General features: G+C 41.8%; 1 protein-coding gene across 3 annotated transcripts in view; it reads right to left on the reverse strand.

The window, feature by feature from the left end:
- The window catches only part of LOC121864672 (gamma-aminobutyric acid receptor subunit beta-like), an 81,697-nt gene that overhangs the window by 19,032 nt on the left and 36,780 nt on the right, over positions 1-25,885 (reverse strand). For 2 of the 3 annotated variants that reach the window (XM_042363822.1, XM_042363824.1), the window contains 2 exons: positions 16,684-16,751; positions 7,146-7,291 (listed from right to left, as the gene is read on the reverse strand). In XM_042363822.1, coding sequence (XP_042219756.1) covers positions 7,146-7,291; positions 16,684-16,751 — 214 coding nt within the window. The remainder of the gene's footprint in view (positions 1-7,145; positions 7,292-16,683; positions 16,752-25,885) is intronic. The other variant, XM_042363823.1, reaches the window with a different exon arrangement.

The following is a 25,885-nucleotide window of genomic DNA, read 5'->3' on the forward strand; positions in this document are numbered from 1 at the left end:
TAGGTTACACTAAGTTTGGTTAAGTTAGGTTTGGTTAGTTAAGTGTGCGTAGACTGTTCTTAAGTAATACAAGTGACAAACATCCCATACTAGATAAACAAAGACTAATAAACACACACACACACACACACACACACACACACACATACACATACACACACACACACACACACACACACAAACACACACACACAACACACACACACACACACACACACACACACACACACACACACACACACACACACACACACACACACACACACACACACATACACATACACAGTATTGATAAATATTTGTTAATCACCTGGCCTCCCTTTCACTAGTAAGGGAAGAATAAACAGGAAAAAAATGCGTTTATTTGTTTTCACGTTAGCGTCTGGCCATAAGCGATGCTCCTTTGTTTGTTTGGGTGAATTTGAGACTCTGTTGCGGTACTAGTGTGAGGTTCTTTAGCTTCCTCGTTTGTTTACTTTAAGGCCACTCAGTCAGCTTAACTTTACTCTAAGGTCAATACTACAAGGCCACTCAGTCAGTATAACTTCACTGTAAGGCCACTCAGTCTGTATATCTCCACTGTAAGGCCACTCAGTCAGCTTAACTTTACTCTAAGGTCAATACTACAAGGCCACTCAGTAAGTATAACTCCACTGTATGGCCACTCAGTCTGTATAACTCCACTGTAAGGCCACTCAGTCTGTATAACTTCACTGTATGGCCACTCATTCAGTATAACTTCACTGTATGGCCACTCATTCAGTATAACTTCACTGTATGGCCACTCAGTCAGTATAACTTCACTGTAAGGCCACTCAGTCTGTATAACTCCACTGTATGGCCACTCAGTCAGTATAACTTCACTGTAAGGCCACTCAGTCAGTATAACTTCACTGTATAACTTCACTGAAAGGCCACTCAGTCTGTATAACTCCACTGTATGGTCACTCAGTCAGTATAACTTCACTGTAAGGCCACTCAGTCTGTATAACTCCACTGTATGGCCACTCAGTAAGTATAACTTCACTGTAAGGCCACTCAGCTTGCATAACATCATTGAGACACCTGCCAAGTGGTCAGTCTGACATGAATGGGCTCAGCATCTGCTCAAAGGGTGATTCTCCCCATATATATATAACGTCAACATTTGATTTTGTTTAACAGTTTCTCAATCACTGGAACTAAAGTCAGTCAGATGTCATCACTCCCTCCAAAAAATTAGGAATTAGCTTTAAGACCTGCCCGCAGCCAAAGGTCAAGTAAGGTCACATTCAGTCTTAATAGTCTTTAATCATAATAGATTCTAATGATTAAGTTAGGTTAGGTTGGGTTAGGTTAGGATGGGTTGTGTTTGGTTTGGTTAGGTTAGGTTAGGTTAGGTTAGGTTAGGTTAGGATGGGTTGTGTTAGGTTAGGTTAGGTTAGGTTAGGTTAGTAATGAGTTTATTTGACCTACAACCAAAAGAGGGACTAAACTAACAGGTGAGCAAAGACTAATTGGGACCTGTTAAAATCAAGGTGCCCGTGACGGCAGGTGTCAAGGGCATGTCTGTCCTGCCAGGCGTGTGTCAGACCAGTGTCACTTGTGTGTCACGCCAGAGTAACTTTAATTTTTTTTTTTTAGGTCCAGTGAGGTTTTAAATGTCCACCTGTACCATTACCCTAATTAGTTACCTGGGAGAAGAGGGTTTCTTACTCCTCTCCTGCCTTGGACAGGTAAGAGTAAGGTAGACAGGTACGAGAAATTATAATATACTGGAACCAGAATATTAAAGGTTATTTTTCCTCGTAACTTAAACTAAAAACACACACACATACACACACACACACACACACACACACACACACACACACACGCACACACACGCACACGCACACACACAAACCGATCTGTTTCTATGATCTTAAACCATCTTATAGAAAACGGGAAGAGTTTTTGAGGCCTCTGGAAATAGTATAAGATAAATTTACTCGCTGGTGGCTCGGAGTATCGCTAATATAACCCGTATTTATAAAGTGATTTCCATATTAGTGAATGGTTGCTGTAGGGAATGTTTGATCGGTAAGTCATCGATTAGTCCACCAACGAGTGAATCATCCTAAAGAAAGAATAAATTGAAAACGAAGAAAAAAGATACAGAAATAGATTAAAAAAATATATAAAAGAAAATACATGAAAAATAAAACAAAAATGAAGAAATAGAAGAAAATAAAATAAACGAAAAAAAAAAAATGAAAATAGGCAAAATAGGAATAAATCATTTCAGTATTACTCTGTAGAATAAATAAGTCAATAAAAATACAACAAATTATAATACAAGGAAATAGAAATACTGTAACAACAACAACAATGAATAAAGTTATACAAATACCTGATTATAATCACCATACATCACCTGTTACGAACCAGACATAATTGTGTTTACCTTAGATAATGTGTTTACTGGTGACACATAGTAAAGAGAGGTAACACATGAGCTGGTGACACATAGTAAACAAAGGTAACACATGAGTCACCACAACACAGCCATCGTCCGAGGAAATAAGGCATCATCAGCCATTATACTGACTATTGGCTGCGTGCTATGTCTAAAAGAGAGTTAAGTAAGGAGGCACGAAAGGAAGGAGGGAAAGAAAGGTAGAAGGATGGGAAAAAACGGAAAAATAGGAAATAAATCTCTCAGGAAGTCAGTCAAAAGAAGCAGTCATGAAGGGTAATTATGCAGTCAGAAGGGACAAAATTATCATAGCTGAACGTACATGTAAAATTACCCAGTCTATTTTATTGAGAAAGATTTTGTTGAGGATTAAGGAATTAGTCAGTATGTGTTACGTGGGGGGTATATGTACAAGCACAACAACAACAAATCATTCGGGCACACAAACACATATACAAACACACACACAAACACATACACTGGTACACAAACACATGCAGACACTATAATGAACATACACCAAAAAAAAAAAAAACCCACATTTTAATAATTCCTGTAACGACCCCCCAAAAATAATTAGCTTCAATTAAATAACAAAATAGAGATTCATTTTTCAGCATCAGAAACTACAAAATCCATTACATTCCTTTAAATACTTTCATTATAAACAACCACAAGGCATACAATCATTTCTGTATCTCAGCCAAGAACGAATACAAAAGTCACTGTATCAGCATCAGGTTTAAAGTACAGTCTAGGGTCCTCATTGGTGGAAAATTACAGTTAAACGTCCCCTATTGGTAGAGAGATTACAATGCAGCATCCTCATTGGTGAAGATGAATGATCAGCGTGCCCTATTGGTAAAGGTTACAATCCAGCATCCTCATTGGTGGAGATTAAGAGCTCAGCGTCCCCTATTGGTGGAGATAATAGTCCAGCGTCCCTTATTAGTGATTACACTCAGGTTGTCATTAGCAAACTTAAACTACCGTCTAATTTCCCCGATGGTGAAAACATTTTAGGATCAAAACCAGTTCTGAACCTGAAGCCGGAGGAGAGGTCCAATATTAATACCAAAATCACGGGTTTAGTTAGGTTAGGTTAGGTGAAACTGTGGGGGTGGGGGTGAAGGGGTGGGTGTGTGGGGTGATGTGTGTGGGGGCAGGAGGGGTTGTGGGGGGGGTGGGGGTGAAGGGGGTGGGTGAGTGGGGTGATGTGTGGGGGCAGGAGGGGTATTGTGGGGTGAAGGGGTGGGTGTGTGGGGTGATGTGTGGGGCGGGAGGGTTTGTGGGGGGGGGGAAGGGGTGGGTGAGGTGGGGTGATGTGTGGGGGCAGGGAGGCCAGGGGTGAGGGGTGGGTGAGTGGGGTGATGTGGGGGCAGGGAGGGGTTTTGTGGGGGGGTGAAGGGGTGGGTGGAGTGGGGGTGATGTGTGGGGCAGGAGGGTTTTGTGGGGGTGAAGGGGGTGGGTGTGTGGGGTGATGTGTGGGGCAGGGAGGGGTTTGTGGGGGGGGAGGGAGGAGGAAACTTAGCCTTCGTATCCATGACAACGTGGAAGAGGTCAGACCAGACGTGTGAGTTTCGTCAGCTGAGCCCTACAGATCTCTCTCTCTCTCTCTTGAGTCTCATACATTAAGTATTGATATATTTTTTCCTCTCTCACTTAACTAGGAATAAAAGATCACCTCTTGGTATGACGAAACACATTAACTCTACATTGGGGTAGGTTAGGTTAGGCTAGATTAGGTTAGGTTAGGTTAGGTTAGGCTAGATTAGGTTAGGTTAGGTTAGGTTAGGCTAGATTAGGTTAGGTTAGGTTAGGTTAGGCTAGATTAGGTTAGGTTAGGTTAGGTTAGGCTAGATTAGGTTAGGTTAGGTTACGTTAGGCTAGATTAGGTTAGATTAAGTTGGACTATCTTTGGTCAGGTTAGGTTAGAGTAGGTTAGATTAAGTTGGATTAGCTTTGGTCAGGGTAGGTTAGAGTAGGTTAGATTAAGTTGGATTAGCTTTGGTTAGGTTAGGTTAGAGTAGGTTAGATTAAGTTGGACTATCTTTGGTCAGGTTAGGTTAGAGTAGGTTAGATTAAGTTGGATTAGCTTTGGTCAGGGTAGGTTAGAGTAGGTTAGATTAAGTTGGATTAGCTTTGGTTAGGTTAGATTAGATTAGGTTAGATTAAGTTGGATTAGCTTTGGTCAGGTATGTATTTGGGTGTATAACTGCCCTGATAAGAACAGCGAGGTGACTCATCTTCATATACCGTCCCTCGAGTGTTATTTCAGTGTTACTCTGGCTGTCATCTCTGTCATTACCTGAGATCGATGAACGTGTTTCGGAAGTACTCACGTCAATAATTAAGGAAACAAAATTATCTTACGAATTATTAAAGATCTCCAAGGTGGACTTCAGACAGTATCAATGGCCTATAGAGACATTACCAGATACACAGAGTAACACGTCTCTGTACTCAAACACACAGACACACACACACACACACTTATTTGTCTGTACTCAAACACATAGACATACACACACACACTTACACACACACACTTACTTCTCTGTACTCAAACACACAGACACACACACACACACACTTACTTCTCTGTACTCACACCCTTGTACTCAACACACACCTCCATGGATTATATTCCTTTAATAAATAACTCGGTAGATAAACTACATGTAAAGACTATTTTTGATAAGAGGCATCAGGTCACGGGTGATAGTTAAGGTTTAATCACAGAGCGCCGTCAGTGCAGTGTCCGGGGCGATCTCTGCCTAATCACTCGGTCAGTCAGTATTAACTTCGATAGTGGTGAACTTAAGCGGATATTAAGTGACCCTTAAATTAGATGTCTCCAATACGAGATGACCCAGAAGGCTGTAAGGACCTGGGCGGGTGACCTAAAACAAAAATCTTGGGACTGGTTACGGAATCTGGGCACTGGGCAGGACCTGGTAAGAAATCTGGGTACTGAACAGGACCTGGGGTAAGGTGTTCGTGACCTGGATGCTGCTCTCCCATGACCTGGAGTGCTGGGAGTCAGATCTTCTCGGGAGGTGGAGTGGGAGATAGTAATTACTGTAGCTGGTGACAGTGAGACCCCCCCCCCCACCCCCCTGTGCCTTCACTGCAGACGCTGTTGTACCCAGACTCTCAATTAGACGAACGATTAGCAGAGAGGCTGACGTCGAGGTGGTGGGAAGAGGAGAGGGTAGTGAGAATGGGGAGAAATGGGGAGTGGGGTGTGGGGATGGAAGAGTGGAAAGAAACGTGGGATGAGAGGGGAGTATAAGGTGTGTGAGTGGAGTGGGTGGGGAGTGGGGAGTAACTGAAGTTAGGAGAGGCGAACTGAGGCAAGAAGGTGTTGAGTAAGGTGAGGATAATCACATGAGAGACATCGGAGGCCAGGGTAAGAGGACAGAGAGTTGGAGATGGCGTGGGAGGGCGGTGGGGAGTGGGCGGTGGGGGATATGATGCGAGTGGGACGGCACAGGTAAATTGATAGAAGAGTGGGACGTAGAGAGGGCCCAGGCGGTGGTAGGAGAAAGATGATCTAGTTATAATCTAATCTAGTTGTTTACATCAAACTAGGAATCTACGTCTTCTCCACCAGTCAGAACTAAAGGCCACGTTCTTCAGTACACTGCTCTTCACATCTTACATAAACACAACATAAACATCTAAGTTATATTATTTTAGATTATCACTCATTTTTTACTCTAAATAAATGACTAAGTTAAGTAATTATTGTATATATTTCTATTCATTACTACGATAAAATACCAACCTTTATACTATGATTATTGTAAGTTAAAACACCGAGACTCTACAATACCATAAACACAAGGAACTTACTGTAACTGTCCTGTACACTCAAGACACGTGAATCTTAATAAACCTATCGAGCAAGTCCACACCTACATACGTCTTGGCGCTTAAGTAGGAAGGGAACTCAGAGAAATCAATACTAGTCTCTGGGAATCTGTATGTACACTAAAAAACCCACATGAATAAACCAGTAAGACGATAAGGAAGAAAGGGGAGGGTAACTGGAACACAACCCGGAATCTCATCAATAATAAAATAGGTTTGGTATAAGGTGGGCGAGTCATGAATATTTAACTCTATAGGTGTGTGTGTGAGTGTGTATGTGTGTGTGTGTGTGTGTGTGTGTGTGTGTGTGTGTGTGTGTGTGTGTGTGTGTGTGTGTGTGTGTGTGTGTGTTTATGTCAAGACTCTTTGGTGTTGGTGGCCCCTTGTGTTCGTGTGTTTATCAAGTAATGTCACTATGGGGTATATAAGGTCACCTGAGGGTGTTATAGGCTTGGGGCCACCTAGGTCATTGATCAGTCTGAGTTATTTGTTATTTCTCGGGTCAAAGGGCAAAGTGGATCAATCTATTAATTCACGCCGTAGGTCAGCCTGGGTCACTTTTCCTACAGAGTCACTTGTTCAATTCGATTCTTAGATCAACTCCAATCATAGATCAACTTCAATCATAAGGTCAAATTCAATCATAAGGACAAATCGAAACATTGGTCAACTCCAGTCATTAGTCACTATTTAACTGAAGTAACTTGTCAGCCGGGTCATATTGTCAATTCTTAATGATGATGTCATCCGGGGTCGCTTGTCACCGAATCTCAAATATCAACTTCGACTTCCTCGTTAATCTGCGTACGAGTCAAGCTTCAAGTCACCTCACCTGCTCTTGTCGTTGGCGAAGAAGGTATCAGGAACCCAGATCTTTTCGGCGAAGTCTCCTGGAAGGGTGAGGAGCTCGTCGCTGGAACTGAAGGCGAGTCTTTCATCCTTCCAGTATTGGTTAAGGTACATGGTGATGGTGTAGTCCTGGAAGAGGAGAAGAATTGTATGGTGAAGCAACAACTGAGAGAGGGAAAACTTGGCAGATGTTATTTGGTGAAGGCTCAGGTGGAGAGAGAGCACACAACATGAGTACGACTTGGAAATATTACACAAAAAAACTATTCAACAAGTAACTCAGACAAAAAAAATACGCCATCATAGCCGCGTTAGTACAGGTTTTGTCGTGACGTAATTGGGAAGTATTCCTCAGGTGGGAAAAAAAGAACATTGCCGGTTAGTCAGTAAAGCCAGATGAGGTTTGGAACGAGTTGCATGACGAAGAATCAAGAGAAACAATTAATTGGAGATGTATAGGAGAATTAGTGATGAAAGGTTTATTTTGCCGGTTCATCTAACCTAACCTAACCACGCCAAGGAACGTTAGTGAGTTTAATTATCAGGTGAAATAAGCTGGGGGTGCCTGATCTTCACGTGATCGATTTTACCTTTCTGACTTGAGTATGTAATAAAAGTTAGGTGATACCTGTCTCGTTTACGATCTCGTAATGGAGTCTCGTAAAGGGGGGGGGGGGTCTCTTAGTTGCCCTCGTAAATGGAGTATCTCGTAAAGTCTCGTAAACTAGATTTCGGTTGCATTCTAACAGGGGACATTTATTATTACTATTATTATTATTATTATTATTATTATTATTATTATTATTATTATTATTATTATTATTACTATTATTATTATAAGAACAACTCCACGATTCTCTATTCAAAATATAATTAAAATAAGAAAAACAAAAGAATCCTCAAATCACAATCAAAATATTATCACGGATTCAATGCGTCTATTGTTTTGAAATAAAAGACGAATGTTTAGAGATTTTATTAACACAAAATGCATAGACGATCTCTCTCACACTCTCCCTCTCTTATTTTTAATTGGTTTACATTGATTATGGAAACAATAGAACCTGACCCGCTAACAATAGGTTGGGGGGAAAATATAACAATTGATTTTATTTATTTACTTTTATTTAAGCCGAGTGAAAATTGACGTCACTCACTTTGTTTTTGTTGATATTTTTGGTGATTAAGATAATATTTTGTTTATTGTTTGTTGTTGTTGCTATTATTATTATTATTATTATTATTATTAAGAAAAAAAAATATGTAACCCATGAATAAATTTGGTTTGAAAGTGTGTGTGTGTGTATGTGTGTGTGTGTGTGTGTGTGTGTGTGTGTGTGTGTGTGTGTGTGTGTGTGTGTGTGTGTGTGTGTGTGTGTGTGTGAAAACAAATACAATATCTCCATCATAGGTTAAACGCTCTTGATAACATTTGGACCTCAGGATGGATGTAGGCTGTGGCCGCTGTTATTTGATTTTAGAGCATAAAGGGGGTCAAGGTCAAGGCAGCACCGAGGTCACAGGTTTAAAGCTGAGGGTCACCACGGGTCACCAAAATGCGTTTTAAATAGTGCGTGTTCTGCCAGGTACAGTTTTAATAATGCTAAATTAGGCCGATTAATTAAAGGTGTGCAGGTAATTTATGAGAGAGCGCAGTAATACATCATACACTGTATAATTTAGCACACACCCAAATTCCTTCACATTTCAATGATGGTACGTATTAGTGAACAAAATTACCTTATATACAAAAGGGGGGGGGGACTATCACAATTCTACAACAAACATTTTACTTAACCAGATCTTCAAAATTAGTATCAATCAATTGTGTGTGTGTGTGTGTGTGTGTGTGTGTGTGTGTGTGTGTGTTGTGACCTCAATATCTGACCCAGTTTAGTTACGCACATTAGCACCTCAAGCGTCGATCGTTCAATAATGGAGATGCAACAACGATTATGGTGGCTGTTGGTCTTACCTGTCTCCTGTCTATATCACCTGGGTCCTGTCTATATCACCTGGGTCCTGTGTATATCACCTGGGTCCTGTCTATCTCACCTTGGTCCTGTCTATATCACCTGTCTCCTGTCTATCTCACCTGAGTCCTGTCTATATCACCTGGGTCCTGTCTATATCACCTGGGTCCTGTCTATCTCACCTGGGTCCTGTCTATCTCACCCTGGGTCCTGTCTATCTCACCTGGGTCCTGTCTATATCACCTGGGTCCTGTCTATCTCACCTGGGTCCTGTCTATCTCACCTGGGTCCCGTCTATCTCACCCGTCTCCCATCTTCACTACTCTATGGGACATGAAAATACTGAATGAATTTATTCCCACAAAAGACCCTCTCCTAACCTGTTACATCAGTCTCTGTAGATTCAGTAATTAATCCGACTTATCCTCTACCTTTCCTCATGTGTTATTGGGGTCAGCTAACCACCGTATAAACACTCAATAGATAGTTACCTTCTCTTTGTCTTTAAAATAATAACCGAACAGAGAAAATCAGGTGATATTACGCTCGAGGGTTTATTCTCTCTCTCTCTCTCTCTCTCTCTCTCTCTCTCTCTCTCTCTCTCTCTCTCTCAAATAAGCCCTCTCAGGATGGACTGAAGGACTTAGGTCACGTAAAATCCTTCCATGAATTTATCGGAAAGCGATTATTTACTTCACTACCTCAGTCTTTGTCCCTTTGTAGCAAATCTGTATATTTTTTTTCTTTTTCCTCGTAACGTCGTCACTTTATTGAGCTCTACCGTCACGTAACACCTCTGTGGTTCTCTGTTGACCCTTACTGATGTAATGAACAAGCCATTCACTCATCTAGAACATCAGGTAAACTAGTATTCCTTTTCATATTCATTACACAAGTCCTTGAATTAAACCAAAAAATACCCAAACTATTAAAAAAAAAAGTTTATAAGGGATAATTTGATAATACTTCACTATATATGGATTATATTCCTGTGTCATATTTCAAGGTTTAGTCATATTTTTATTTTAAGATTAATAACTGGAATAAAATGTTTGTTAGTCATATCAGAAAGTAATTTGAAAGTCATAGAGTCATTAGTTATTATCTATTATAAACCACCAGGAGACTCGTTATCATTATTATCGTTCTATATATACTGTTCTGCCCTCACAGCTCCTACACCACTTACCTGAACAAGAGTCGAGTCATCCTTCATCCACAAACTCCGATTCAACAACATATAACAACTCTTGATATAATTAGTCTCTCTATTCTTAATAATTATAGTACATCTTGATTATAGAGTCATCGATTATATGATGTTTATTTCACGTATAATGAGTTTAATAGTTTTGTTCATTATGTTCTTGAGTCTTAGTGTTCAAAATGTTATAATTAGTTACGTCTGTGTTGATGTAACGTGTTATGGTTGTGTTGTATGCCTTCAGTGTATTATTATGAGAATATTTATTGTATATTGGCACATAATGGCTCCAGCAGTTGTCTATACGTCATCCAGTGTGCATATTTTGTCTGTTCATATTATTAGTGTTAGTAGTGACGTGAAACACACACTAAAACTACATCGTACACACACACACACACACACACACACACACACACACACACACACACACACACTGCCATCATGCTACTACAACATCAACAACAACTACTACCACTACTTCTAAGGGATAACTTCAGGTATTGTACTCTAGAAGCAGCCGGGTATACTTTGTAATTATCTACGGGCCAACCTGCTGTGTCCTCCAAGACATCGACCATGAACGTATATCAATGTTAGTTAGTACAGAATGAGACCGCCAGGGACGTTGACTCAAGAGTATAAACTTCCCTTTGTCTTTATTGATTCATGAGACAGTATAAGTAATCTTGCTTTTTAACAGAATTTTATACGAATATTAGTGTGAATTTTTAGCTTTTCTCTTGTGGATTAGAGAACTGTTAATCTCTCTGCATTAGGTCACGTAACTGTCCCAGAACATAAGAACATAAGAAAATAAGGAGTCTGCAATAGGCTGGTTGGCCTGTGCATGACAGCTCCTGTCGAGAGTTACTACCACTCTCTATCATCCATGAATCTATCTAGCCTCCTTTTGAAACTTTCCAGAGTTCCCGCACTTACTACAAAGTTGCTAAGCTTGTTCCACTCGTCCACCACCCTATTTGTGAATCAGTTTCTTCCTATCTCCCTCCTAAACCTAAACTTATCCAACTTGAATCCGTTGCTCCGAGTCCTATCCTGCTCGGATATTAAGAACTTTATCTATATCCCTTTATTGATTCCTTTCACCACTTAAATACTTCTATCATATATCCGGTCATAAGGGAATGCAAGTTAAGTTTCTTTAACCTATCCTGATATGGAAGGTTTCTAAGTCCCGGAATCATTTTCGTCATTCTTCGCTGCACCGACTCTAGTGAATTTATATCCATTCTATAATAAGGGCACCAGAACTGAACCGCATAATCGAGGTGCGGCCTAACTAGCGCAAGATATAGTTGCAATAAGACCTCTGCACTCTTGTTACTTACACTTCTAGATATAAAACCCAATACTCTGTTTGCCTTATTTCGAACATTAACGCACTGTTTTCTAGGCCGTAGGTCCGGGCTTACAAGTTGGTGGTGAAGGCAGGTTAGTGTCCTCGTAGCTCCCAGTACTGACGTGATCGGGTATTTAACCTGAGTGGAGCATCGATCGCCAAAGTCAACGCCACTGACAGATTTTGCTGATTATGCGGCTAAAGGGGATCTTGGTATTGATTCCTAAGGCGATGACACCTATGGTCTTCTAAAGTTTTTCTTGATGCAAGTCTCGTTAGATGACAGTCTGCCTGCAACTTGGGTAAATTTATTTATCCTCTTAGCGCGTAAAGTGACAAGAAAGAAAACCAGGTCAAGGACTAGCGGACCCAGCCACTTGACCTCAGTGGTGTATGGGAGGAGGCGAGGGAGCCAGTCAGTAAGCTCCTGGGCGTTTCATGAAATTTAAAAGAAGCGTAAATGCCTCGTGTTTAAACCCATAAAAACAAAATCCGGCTGAGCTGCGCATCATCAAACTACGTCTTAAGCAACACAAATGAAACACACATGACAAACACACCTACGGCTACAGAACACGAGAGAAACCCACGTTCTCTCTGTAGTGATGTCTTGGGTGTGTACAGAGTGGTGTGGGGTCAGCTGTATTAAAGTCCGGGTAGAAATGAAAGCTAATAGTCCAGAGGTAAAGGGAAGATCTGGTCCACACTGTGCTACTAATGTTCAGATATGGAGGCGCTTATCTTTTAAAATGGCCGCTAAGTGTTCATGCTACATACTCTGGATCCAACTATCTACACCTCACTATAAGTAATTCACAAACTTAATGTATTCTTGCTCGATGCTTAGTGAAGAGCAGAGCTTCGTGTGTTATGGATTGACTGATGAGTCTTGACGTTCCTCAGCTACAGTAGTGAGTGAACATCAGGAGAAACAAGAACCTGCAGATGATGTGATTTAATCTTTGTTATTGTTATTTTGTGAAAGTTTAAGTTAGAAAGTTTATTAACGATATTTTTCTTAATTCTTTTCGGTTCGTCTTGGTTTTATGTTTACTCTTCATCTCTCTTATCAGTCATTGATAGTTTTAAATAAAGCATCAGGTTGTCTCGTTGACCAAACCTCTCTTATACTTCTTGCTGTTGTGGTGTGCCGGTGTGTACAGTCAGAGAAATATACAGTCCACGTGTCTCATTATTTATCGTTGATGACTAGTGTTTGTATGAAGCTAAAATACTCGCTTTAAGACCTTAGTTGTTAAAGTGCAGTAAGACACAATATCAACAATATTAACTCGACACACTAAGGGTTCCTGCTTACACGGGACACAGAAAAATCCAAGTCTACTGGATATTAGCAGAGGAGGAATGTACCGGGGAGGTCCTAGTCTTGTGTGGGGCCTTTATGAGTCACGCTTCCCATGTGTACGTTCTGTAGTGTGTGTGTGTGTGTGTGTGTGTGTGTGTGTGGTAAACTCGGGTTAAAAAAAGTCTACATCTACAATATTAGTAAACTACAAGCAGTCTTTATATGCTGGCATGACCACCACCTCTACTTGTGACAGGGAAGAACTGCCATCTGAAAGGACAGAAGGAATCATAACAATTATACGTAAGTGCTCGCTGGAGTCCCTAGATATATTAATGAACAGATTCTCGTCAAAGTAATACACAGGTTATAATTATGTTCTTGACAAGGGACAAAAAATAATAAAGGTCAAGACCATTGTTATTGTTGTACAATTTCTTTTATTGTTTTTTGTAAAATTTCTCTAAAAGTTAGCATTTATGGACAACATTTTCAAAGAGATAACTTAACATAGAGCACAACAGCTGAGGGTTATAAGCAGCTCTAAGGGTTAGTGTTGCTTAAGATCGTATTATACGATTCTAAATTAATTTTCATGTATCTACTGTTAATAGAGGTTAGTTGACTGCCAGCACACATGGTCTAAGAGTTACACACAAAGGCCTGTGTCTAGGGTGAGAAATGTGTTGTTTTATTATTGTATTAATAAAAACTAGATTACGTACTGTATAACTTATGGCCAAAAACTACCAAGAGGAGACCATCTTGAGTGCCTCCATAACCTGATTCATTTACGAGTAGCCAGTGAGTACCAAGTCTGATCCTCGTGGCAGACAGTTTACTTAAGGGAAACAACTAATAACAAGTTAGAAACCTCATCTCCTCAGCCTTTGACTTCTGGAATATTATATTTAAAATTCTCTGAACAGTTTCCAGTCATCTTTGGGACAGACTCCTTCCGAAATCTATGAAATTTAAGGGCCTGTGTATGATTCTTTATGTATGTGAGTCGACCTCGTAATAAGAACTGGGGTAAGTACTGTGAAGCAACTTATCGCGTTGACGTGTTGGACCGAGGTCAATGTCCTTAAAAGTTTCACCACTATCAGTTAACCAAAAAAAAGCGTCCACGATGTAAATGTTAGAAAATGCAAAGAAGAAATAACTGGACAACATTGAGGAGCACATACAGAGTCTATTCCTTCCTGCTAATGGGAACAATATCATAATTATCAAGACCCAGCTGGAAGGTTGTACCAGCGGTAGTGATCAAGAACAGCATATAGAAGAGGTAAGATCAGAGCGGACCAAAGGCCTCAGCCAAGCCAAGGAGCAGAGGGGGAGAACAGAAATAGGCAGATGAGTACACGCCCGACTGTACCTCTTCCCTCACACCACCACCAGCACCACACTACTCCAACCACAAGCTTCTAAAACACCAACCTCCCAGCAATACATTATCCACCTCTCAGCACCTCATTATCCACCTCTCAGGACCTCATTATCCACCTCTCAGGACCTCACTATCCATCTCCCAGCACCACACTATCCATCTCCCAGCACCACACTATTCACCTCTCAGCACCACACTATTCACCTCTCAGCACCACACTATTCACCTCTCAGCACCACACTATTCACCTCTCAGCACCACACTATCTCACCTCTCAGCACCACACTATTCACCTCTCAGCACCACACTATTCACCTCTCAGCACCACACTATTTACCTCTCAGCACCACACTATTTACCTCTCAGCACCACACACACTATTCACCTCTCAGCACCACCTCTCAGCACCACACTATTCACCTCTCAGCACCACACTACCTCTCACCTCTCAGCACACTATTCACCTTCTATTTACCTCAGCACCACACTATTTACCTCTCAGCACCACACTATTTACCTCTTACACTATTTACCTCTCAGCACACACACTATTTACCTCTCCAGCACCACACTATTCACCTCTCAGCACCACACTATTCACCTCTCAGCACCACACTATTCACCTCTCAGCACCACACTATACCTCTCAGCACCACACTACACCTCTCAGCACCACACTATACCTCTCAGCACCACACTACACCTCTCAGCACCACACTATCACCTCTCAGCACCACACTATACCTCTCAGCACCACACTATTCACCTCTCAGCACCACACTATTACCTCTCAGCACCACACTACTTTACCTCTCAGCACCACACTATTCACCTCTCAGCACCACACTATTCACCTCTCAGCACCACACTATTCACCTCTCAGCACCACACTATTCACCTCTCAGCACCACACTATTTACCTCTCAGCACCACACTATTTACCTCTCAGCACCACACTATTCACCTCTCAGCACCACACTATTTACCTCTCAGCACCACACTATCAACCGCACAGCCAAAAGGCTGAAGATATGTAATGAAAAAACTTGTTTAATACAGGACTATGGGGCTGTGGGGCGTTTAACAAATGTTTTCATTGGAAAAAGGAAAAAGAACATGAACTGAGCACACAAATTATTGTTTCCAGTGAGATCACGTGGGCCACGTGCGCTGAGGTGTTGAACAGCACACACAGGGTGCAGTAACTGGTTCACAGGTGTTGTCATGAGGGATCGCACATGATGTTGAAGCAACTCGTTCATTACGTGGCATCGCAGTGTCATGGGGCCGCTACGTGGTGTGGTGTTGTAGTGCCTCGACCAGTGCCTTGTAGTGTTGTGGGACCTAACAGTTAGGTGTGAGGTCTACACGTGCCCGAGCCTTGACCGTTCCCGGTGTGAACTGGGTTAGAACCTGTCTTATGGTCGGCAGGAGTTGGTTCTAAGAGACGCTTCTCCTTGGGTATCCTGGGACCTGACTGGTGGGTGTGAAGGTCACCTGGGTCATGACCCTCGGCTGTTACTGCTTACCACTGATATCACTGATGTTAGGCACCGTCCAACACTGTCACCATTCTTTTCCGAATGAAATTGTCACTTTTGACGAGAATTTACTGACATCTCTCTCTGTGGGGAGGAGGGGTAGAGGGGGTAGGAGGGAAGGGCCAACAATAATGGTCAAGGCAGTTTCCTAAACAGCGCTAGATCGTGTGTGTGTGTGTGTGTGTGTGTGTGTGTGTGTGTGTGTGTGTGTGTGTGTGTGTGTGTGTGTGTGTGTGTAGGATATCACCTGAGAATCACCGTGAATTAGATACTGTTATCATTCCGGGACCGTAGTTAATTAACTAAAGACAAACTTTTGACTGGTGTTAATTCTTCAGTACCGCGATAATGTTAGCAGCAGCTAGATGATGTCCTCAATGGCGAAGGTTTCAGCACACGGGGGAACAGCAACTACGACTACACAATATCACACACAAACGCTGATCAACTACAAGAGCGTGGAGGGTAGTGGTGTCTGTGAGGGAATATTTAACACAGGGTGACTGATCAACTGAACCTCACTTCTTAATATCCCAAACTTATCCCCGTCATTAGGACTGAACCCCAACCTTAATGGGGCTTCAATCATAATGGAATCCGATCTGAGAGGTTAGGTTATCTTGGGGCCTATTGAGAATGAGGCCCATTAATCCTACAGCTACAGGGAGACAAAAGCTACACAAAAGAGCAAATGACTCTTGGGTACTCTGTTGCACTTGTCTGGGTGTTTGTGTGACTTACCATATTCACCTCCGAGATGGAATCGAACGAGGCGATGGTGATGTCCATACCGATGTAACATGGTTCACCTGTACGGGAAGAAGAGACACACCTTTTACTATACAGGTATAACGAGAAGTGTGAGAACGCACCTGTGACTGATAATGATGATAATAATAGAAATAATAGTAATAATAATAATAATAGTAATAATAATAATAATAGTAATAATAATAATAATAATAATAATAATAATAATAATAATAATAATAATAATAATAATAATAATAATAATAATAATAATAATAATAATAATCAACCCTAACTTCGCTGAGTTAATAAAGTGACAGATATAATCTCCTTCATACCGTCGAGGTCCTCCTTCACCATAGAGTGTTGAGCCAAGTAAGAACTTCGGTAAATACGACCAACGTTTATCATTAAGGAACCGATCGTTTTGGGCTTTAAAAAAAAATGTGAAGTCAAGATATATGTTGGGCGTTTATTTAATATTTTCAGTATCTAGTAAACAGAGAAGGAAGATAAGTTGATAAATAACACAAAGGATGAGAGAGAGAAAGAGAGAGAGAGAGGAGCGAAAATAGTGTGATACTCCCGCTCAAATCAACAGGCTTATGACACTACAATGACTTTTTGAGGACCAGTGGGCGATTCTATCCCTTAATAAACCACTGAAGAGGAAAAAGTATAGATTCAGATAAAATAAAAACAAATGAAGAACACTTATTGATGGTATACTGTAGTTCCTTATGTAGCATTCTAGAGATAGTATTGGGACGATTGATCCCTTCTCGACAACAAAAGAGCATCAGTATAGATGATTCAACCCCTTATAGGTTTACAAAAGATCATCAGTACCTGTATACAGTAGATGAGTCAACACCTTATAGATAACAAAAGAACATCAGGTATAGATGATTCAACACCTCATAGACAACAAAAGAGCATCGGGTATAGATGAATCAACACCTTATATACACGACTGGGAATGAAAAAAAAAACGATGATAATAATCCCACACATTCGTATTCTAATGCCATAATAAGCAGTTTGATCTCATACATATATATAGACTGTACAAATGGCTTTATTACAGAGGGAGGTTATATTTATTTTACGTCACTGGTCACTAAAATAGCAGCAAGGAACACAACCGCCCACTAACGATCACTCCTTCAAACGGAAATCTGGGGTGGGCTGAGCTGGGCTGGGCTGGGATGGGCTGGGCTGGGCTGGGATGGGATGGGCTGGGCTGGGATGGGCTGGGGTGGGCTGGGATGCGCATTTCACGTCTCTGTGACCTCTTTCATATGCTTTTTCCTTGATCTTTTTATAATGACATTGTCGGTTCTTATTTCTTCAATATATTTCTGTTTTTCGGGTCAGATCGACTTGATGTGTTTATACATAATTATTCTGAATGACTGGTGTGTGTGTGTGTGTGTGTGTGTGTGTGTGTGTGTGTGTGTGTGTGTGTGTGTGTGTGTGTGTGTGTGTGTGTGTGATTTCCTTAGGTACTCATCTCTTCAACAGTACATGGGAAAATCTCAATCCCCCCACCCCCCTCTCTCTCTCTCTCTCTCTAAAACTTTCTAACTTCCATTCCTCACTTTCATACTCTTATTCTCTCACTTTCTCTCTCATTATCTCATTCTCTCACTTTCTCTCACTTTCTCTCACTCTCGTCCTTTCGACCATCGGCTCCGGGTCAGCTCTGGGTTACCTGCCTCACCTGTCTGGAGGAAGGGTCTACCTGTCTGTCCGGGAGGGTCCACAGGGAGGCTCATGATGGGTGTGGGAGGAGGAAGAGGGAGAGGGAAGGAAGGGGAGGAGAGGGAGGAATGGGAGGGAAGGAAGGGGAGGAGAGGGAGGAATGGAAATGAAGGGGAGTATAGGAGGAGATAAAGAGGGAAAGGAAGGAGAAAAGGAGAGGAGAGAGTGAGAAGAGAGAGAGAGAGAGACAAAAGAATGGACCAAAGTTTCCACCATACAATAAAAGTAAAAATAAAATACGCAATAAACAATAAAACATTTCACTAAACCAGATCAGCCACACGGTCTATTGAAACACAGTCACGTCTCTTAATCTGTATTCTGTATGTTGTATATCCCTGCAGTAAACACCTGTCGATAACGTTTAGAGACTGACATACTGTAGTTCTGAATACCGAGTTGTCAGATATATTTAGAAATACTGTCAACTTATCGATACACCTGAGAGAGAGTTGATTATGAGAGGTAGTGGCGGAGAAGTATTTATTTAATGTAAGGATACCGGGACTGACAATACGTAGTTTACCTCCTATACTGTAAACGATATACAATTTCTTTTCAGGATTTTTTTTTTATTTAATTTTTTATTTTTTGTTTTTGTCTTGCAATTTAGATAATGAGTCACCATTTAATTAAAGGTTTGGGGCGCTTATGAAAAAGTAAACAGAACAATAAATTAGAATTGTATTAATGAGACAGGGGCATCTACTCCAACACAAAGACGTAAAGAAAACTTCATTGGAAATCTAAACAAGAACTCTGTCAAGGTTTACGAACTTCCACACTTTGGTCATGAAAGTTTTACACACGGACAGTAATATATGGTGACATGAGGTGTTTGAATGTGATGATGTTAGTAGAGAATTAACGTAAGGGCGTTATTAGGGAAGTGTGTGTGTGTGTGTGTGTGTGTGTGTGTGTGTGTGTGTGTGTGTGTGTGTGTGTGTGTGTGTGTGTGTGTGTGCGTGTTGTACAGTGGTAATAGAGTGACATGGAGTATTATTAGGTTGTTGAAGACTTTGATGAGAGGAAAACCAACTGAAACAGCCCCCCACACACACACTGAAACAATAACTGAGTCTTGCTAATACTTTTTGGGTGAGCTGGTCAGTTCAGCTTTAACTTTGACCTATGAAGAGAGATGTTGCAAACTGTCCAGCCAGTGTGGTGATGGTGGTGGTGATATTAATGGTGGTGATTGTGGTGATGGTGGTAATGGTGGTGTTGATGTTGGTATTGATGGTGGTGTTAGTGGTAATGGCGTTGGTGGTAGTGAACATGTGTGGTGTGTGGTAGTGGTGAGAGGGAGTGATGGAGAAGGATAATTGTGGTCATGATGAATGGTGGTAAAGATTTTTCATAATGGTAATTGTGGTAGTTGGTTCATGGTGGTGGTAGTCTTGATATGGAGGGGAGTGATGGTACAATACAATCTAACGAAGCCCGTGTGGACGTCAGTGCTCGAGGAGTCTGGACGCTGAGACATCGAGCCTTCTTTGATGTCAGGATATTCGACCCAATGGCCGCAGGTCACCGTAACTCGTCCCTTGGGGGATTGAATGGGACCAAGTGCAAGACGCTTCTACACAAGACTGACGGAGGTGATGTCTGAGCAGAAGCAGCAGCCCAGAAGCAACGTTGCAGCCTGGTTGAGATGTTGACTGTCCTCTCTCCTTAGGTCTGCATTGCTCAGCATCAAGAGAACGAGATCGTCTGCCCCAAAGCCGACAACAGTTGGAGATATTGACTAGGAGACAACAGTCACAGAATGCTGCATAGATCTGCGGCTCAACTAACTCAACACAGCCAGGGTAGCTACTTATGTATTAGGATATTTAATTTTAAGGTAATAAAATGGCGGCGAAGGTGTGGCTATTGGGGGAGGCTGGAGGCCACGTTGTCGTTGTGGTAGTAGTAGTTGCTGTGGTTGAGGTAGTAGTTGCAGTCAAGGTGATTGTGGTAATTGTTGATGTTTGTATACTGCTATCTCCCTCTCCTTCCTTCCTCTCCTTCTCACCCTCCCTCTCATTCCCCCTTCCCTATCCTCCTGCTATCTCCCTCTCCTTCCTTCCTCTCCTTCTCACCCTCCCTCTCATTCCCCCTTCACTATCCTCCTGTTATCTACCCTATACTCCTCTCCTCTTTCTTCTTCTTCTTCCCTTATCTTGCTCTTTTTCCTCCGTCTCCTCCTCCCCTCTCTCAGTCGTGTTTCTCTCTCACCCTTCACGTCCTTTCCTCCCCCCATCTCACCTCCCTCCATCTCCCCCATCCTACCCCTTCCCTCTCCCCATTCCTCCCCCATTCCCCTTCATCATCATAAGACATCATCAACCTTCATTATACCACAAGGATACCCCATTCCCCTTCATCATCATAAGACATCATCAACCTTCATTATACCACAAGGATACAAGTCTGGCTATGAGCACAATATATTATAAATAATGTATACATCATTACAGAAACATCCACTTTCACACACACACACACACACACACACACACACACACACACACACACACACACACACACACACACTGTCTCATGAGGAACAAGGTGGCTGGTGTGAGGTGTGTGTGGCGTGTGAGGTGGGTGTGTGGCGTGTGGTGGTGGCGGGTGGTGTGGTGGTGTGGCGTGAGGTGGTGTGGGCGGAGGTGGTGTGGTGAGGTGGTGAGGTGTGGCGTGGAGGTGGTGTGGTGTGAGGTGTGTGGCGGTGTGTGGTGTGAGGTGGTGTGGGTGGAGGTGGTGTGGCGGAGGTGGTGTGGCGTGAGGTGGTGTGGTGGGTGGTGTGGCGTGAGGTGGTGGTGTGGCGTGTGGTGTGAGGTGGTGTGACGTGAGGTGGTGTGGCGTGAGGTGGTGTGTGAGGTGGTGTGGTGTGAGGTGGTGTGGCGGAGGTGGTGTGGGTGAGGTGTGTGGTGTGAGGTGGTGTGGCGTGAGGTGGTGTGGGTGTGTGTGTGTGGGTGAGGTGGTGTGGTGGAGGTGGTGGGCGTGAGGTGTGGTGTGAGGTGGTGTGGCGTGAGGTGGTGTGTGTGTGGAGGTGGTGTGGTGTGAGGTGGTGTGTGGTGTGAGGTGTGGTGTGAGGTGGTGTGGCGGAGGTGTGGCGTGGTGTGGGTGGTGTGTGGTGTGTGTGAGGTGGTGTGGCGTGAGTGTGGTGTGAGGTGGTGTGGCGTGAGGTGGTGTGACGTGAGGTTGTGTGGTTGTGAGGTGGTGTGGCGTGAGGTGGTGTGGTGTGAGGTGGTGTGGCGTGAGGCGGTGTGGTTGTGAGGATCAAGATAAGGTATTCTTCATTATACTGATCAAAGCCAGAAATGACTGACTCTAGACGTATGTGTGTGTGTGTGTGTGTGTGTGTGTGTGTGTGTGTGCGTGTGTGTGTGTGTGTGTGTGTGTGTGTGTGTGTGTGTGTGTGTGTGCTTGGTGGAAGAAGGGCTTATGGACTCATGCGTATTAACTATTTACACTTGTATAAACACGCGTATGTATGTATGTATGTATGTATGTATGTATGTATGTATGTATGTATGAATGTATGTATGTATGTATGTCCAAGTCGTCCTTCAAGGTGTGTGTGTGTGTGTGTGTGTGTGTGTGAGAATGACTGACGTTTAATCAACACACGGAGAAAGTGAGTTTGTTAAAAGATAGATAGATAGATAGGTAAATAGATAGACAGATAGCTGATAAATAGATGTGATAGATAATAGAGAGATAAGTGATAAATAATTCTGATAGATAATGGACGGGTATATTAATAGATAGACGGATAAAGATGTAATATTGGACAGTAACTTACAGAGCCTACGAGGAATTTTGTCTCGGCAGGTAATGTTCTAATCGTTTTCGTAAGCAATCCGGATTCATAATAAACAATCGTTCTCGTCAGGATTTCGGATTCATGAGAATATTTTTCATTAGTTACTCATTGATAGAAATAAAATTAACAAATGTCTTTAAATCGTTATTGAAATAAAAGTATAGATTCTGTAAATAAACTAAACCCAAAAAACCTACACAGTAGAAATTAAAATATAAAGATATATTTTTTTACTTTCGTTTTAGTGAACAAAAAACTGAAATAAACGAAAGAAAAAAAAAACAGGTAACTCGAAAATAAACAAATAATAACGAAGAAATAAGACAAACAGACACATTGGTTACATAAAATGTCACAAATATTAGCTCAAACGAATCTTATCAACTCAAGACGATAATCACAAAGGAGTTATTTCAGATACGTCGATAAAGAAGTTTCCCCAGAGATTCTAACTCACCCCAGCACCACGAGACTACCTTTGATACCACTAATTAAGTTACCAACAGGTGGGTAATGACCTCAGCTGGGATATTCACCTCAAAAGGATCACATAATTAGGGGTCATTAGGTCTTTAGTGAATTACATGTTAAAATTCAGGAACTTAATTATGATGTTATGTAATTGAAGTTCGCTATTTTTTGTATTTAGTCAATACTGTAGTTGTTTATGGAATCTGGAAATAGAGATGTGTTGGGTATTCAGTAACTGTAAATATCTGGGATGTGTGTGTGTGTGTGTGTGTGTGTGTGTGTGTGTGTGTGTGTGTGTGTCAGGTTACAGATGGGTGATTCTAACATGTTCAATCACTGAGGGGAGAGAGCTGCCAACACCACCGTAACTACTGCGCAGATATCACACAATTTAACCCACACTGCGCAGATTTTAACGTTATTTCCTCACGGTGCGCACTCCAATTAACGCTTAAACCTCCCATATGAACTAAAGTAACAAACTTGGGTGAACGAGGACACAGTAACGGCCCACAAGTTCACCAGATGACAACCAAGAGTTAATGGATACGTTAAGAGAGTGTCACAGTACCTTGTAACACTCTCTCTCTCTCTCTCTCTCTCTCTCTCTCTCTCTCTCTCTCATTCTTTCACTAAATATTTATCTCTCTCCAACAGACAAACAGACAGACAGACAGACAGAAATAGACAGAAAGACAGACAGACAGAAAGACAGACAGACATTAAAACGCAACTTGATATTAACTATGTAATAACGTAATAAAATCAACGTAATATACTTAAAGGCTAAATATACTGACCTATAATATTGTTCGTTGAAATGTACACAAAAATATAGTGAATAGGCTGTAAGGATAGTTTGTTAAAAGTCATGGTTGTATCAAACGAGTTAGTTAGGTAGTTAAGTATAGAGTGTGAAAACAGCTTTACTAATCAAATTCAACACAGGTACTTCTGGCACACTGAACACGTACGTTAGCACACTTAACACATCCTTTGTCACACTGAACACACGTCTGATCCATTGTTCTTCAGTTCTTCAATATGTTCTCCATAATTATATACTTCCCCAAGAACATTCAAGAACGAAAAAAAAAAATTCCCAAAATCGTTAAAAAAAAAAAAACCCTCTCCAATTTCCTTCGTTCTCATGTGAATTTATTCTGAATCACTGTACTTCAGGGACTCTAAAATGCACAGAATATAGAGTAATATCTTTCATTAATTATATAAAAGTTGTTTAGTATGTATAAATATATTTCTTACCCACGAAGTCAATCATTATTCCCAAAACGATGGAAAAAAAATGGGCTTTGAGAATTTTTTAGAGAGAGAGAGAGAGAGAGAGAGAGAGAGAGAGAGAGAGAGAGAGAGAGAGAGCCATACCACCATCGGGAAAGGGACCCTCTCGAAACATCAACAATTTAGTGGGTGCAGATAGAGTAATCAGGCAGCAGTGTGCGTCTCCCCGGACCAATTTCTTCACCACCACCATTACGTTCTGTGTTATAAATAGACTCAACCATACCTAGGCAAAAAAAAAAAATATTTATACTTATTTTAAACGTTCAGAATTGGACATATAAGACACACACACACACACACACACACAGCACACACACACACACACACACACACACACACACACACACACACACACGCCAGCTGATTGGGCTCGAAAGGAACAGAATTCCTTTGAACATATTCAGGAGGGAATGAGGAGAGTAATTGGGTAGGTAGAAGGAAGGAAGGAAGGAAGGAAGGAAGGAAGGAAGGGAGGGAGGGAGGAGGAGGGAGAGAAGGAAGGAAGGAAGGGAAGGAAGGATGGAAGGGAGGGAAGGAGGGAAGGGAAGGAAGGAAAGAGAGAGAGACATTGAAGGAAAACTCCGGAGAATGTGGAATTTGATGAAAGAGGGAGAGAGAGAGAGAGAGAGAGAGAGAGAGAGAGAGAGAGAGAGAGAGAGAGAGAGAGAGAGAGAGAGGAGAGAGAGAGAGAGCACGAAGTACCGTATATCCTAAAAGGTAAACCCGGGGAGCCGTCAATACCAAAAAGTCTATTTATATGTTGGGTGTTATACCTAGTTGGTCCCACTCAGCCCCTTCCAGGCGACACTCATGAAGGAGGCAGAAGGGGAGAGGAGGAGGAAGAAGAAGAAGAGGAAGAGAGGAGGAGGAGGAAGAAGAAGAAGAAGAGGAGGAGGAGGAGGAGGAGGAGGAGGAAGAGGTGGAGAAAGATATGGGGGTGAAGAATAAGGAAAAGTAGGAGGAGGAAGATATGTAGATAAATATTGAGGAGGAAGAGGAGGAGGAGAAAGATATGGAGATAAAGATTCATGTGGAGGAGGAGAAACAAGAAGTAGCAGATAGAGAGGTGAAGAGTAAGAGAGGGAAGAGAAGAAAATGTCGGAGTAAACAGAACAGCGAAGAAGAAAAAAGATGAAAGGAGGTAACTAAGAGAAGAAGATAAAGCAGGAGGAGGAGGAGAAGGAGATAAACCCGCCATTGAAACACATCTAATTTTAAAACATAAACTAACCACTGAGCTTTACCATAAAATCAATACTCTTCAAGCTCAGATTCAGATGGATGGGTCACCGCTCAATCTATGGTTCGTTACCGCTTGGTTCAGGTATAGTTCAGTGGTTGCTTATTCGCTGGGACCGTTCGCTTCCAGAAATCATGGTAACCCTTTAAGGCTGTTGGCTGAGGTGTAAACACTCTTAGAAAAAAGAAAAATAGGTATTTCTCCTTATTTCTCTACCTATTGTACCATATTATCATTCTCTATTTCTCATTTCTCCCTATTTCTAACACTTGAACAAAATCAGAGTCGAAACCGGAACCGTACCCAAAATCGGAGTCGAAACCGAAACCGGAGTCAGAGAAGCGTATCGGATACTTTCGATATGATTAAGTTACGGCTGTACTCTGAGACATGTCGAATGAGCTTTATGTGGAAGAGTACTAGATGGTATTTCAATGACATTTGTAACTAACGAAAGAGGTTGTGGTGAACGGGTGAAAATATCCGCATCCGTGTGTGTGTCGAGAGAGAGAGAGATAATGAACACCGGATTTATCAATGACTACGAAATGAGATGCATGAATGGTGAGGATTGTTCCGAGATGTATGTATGTGTGTGT

This window comes from Homarus americanus, unplaced genomic scaffold (genome assembly GCF_018991925.1).
Source record: "Homarus americanus isolate GMGI-L3 unplaced genomic scaffold, GMGI_Hamer_2.0 scaffold57965, whole genome shotgun sequence".
In the NCBI taxonomy this organism is placed as follows: Eukaryota; Metazoa; Arthropoda; class Malacostraca; order Decapoda; family Nephropidae; genus Homarus; species Homarus americanus.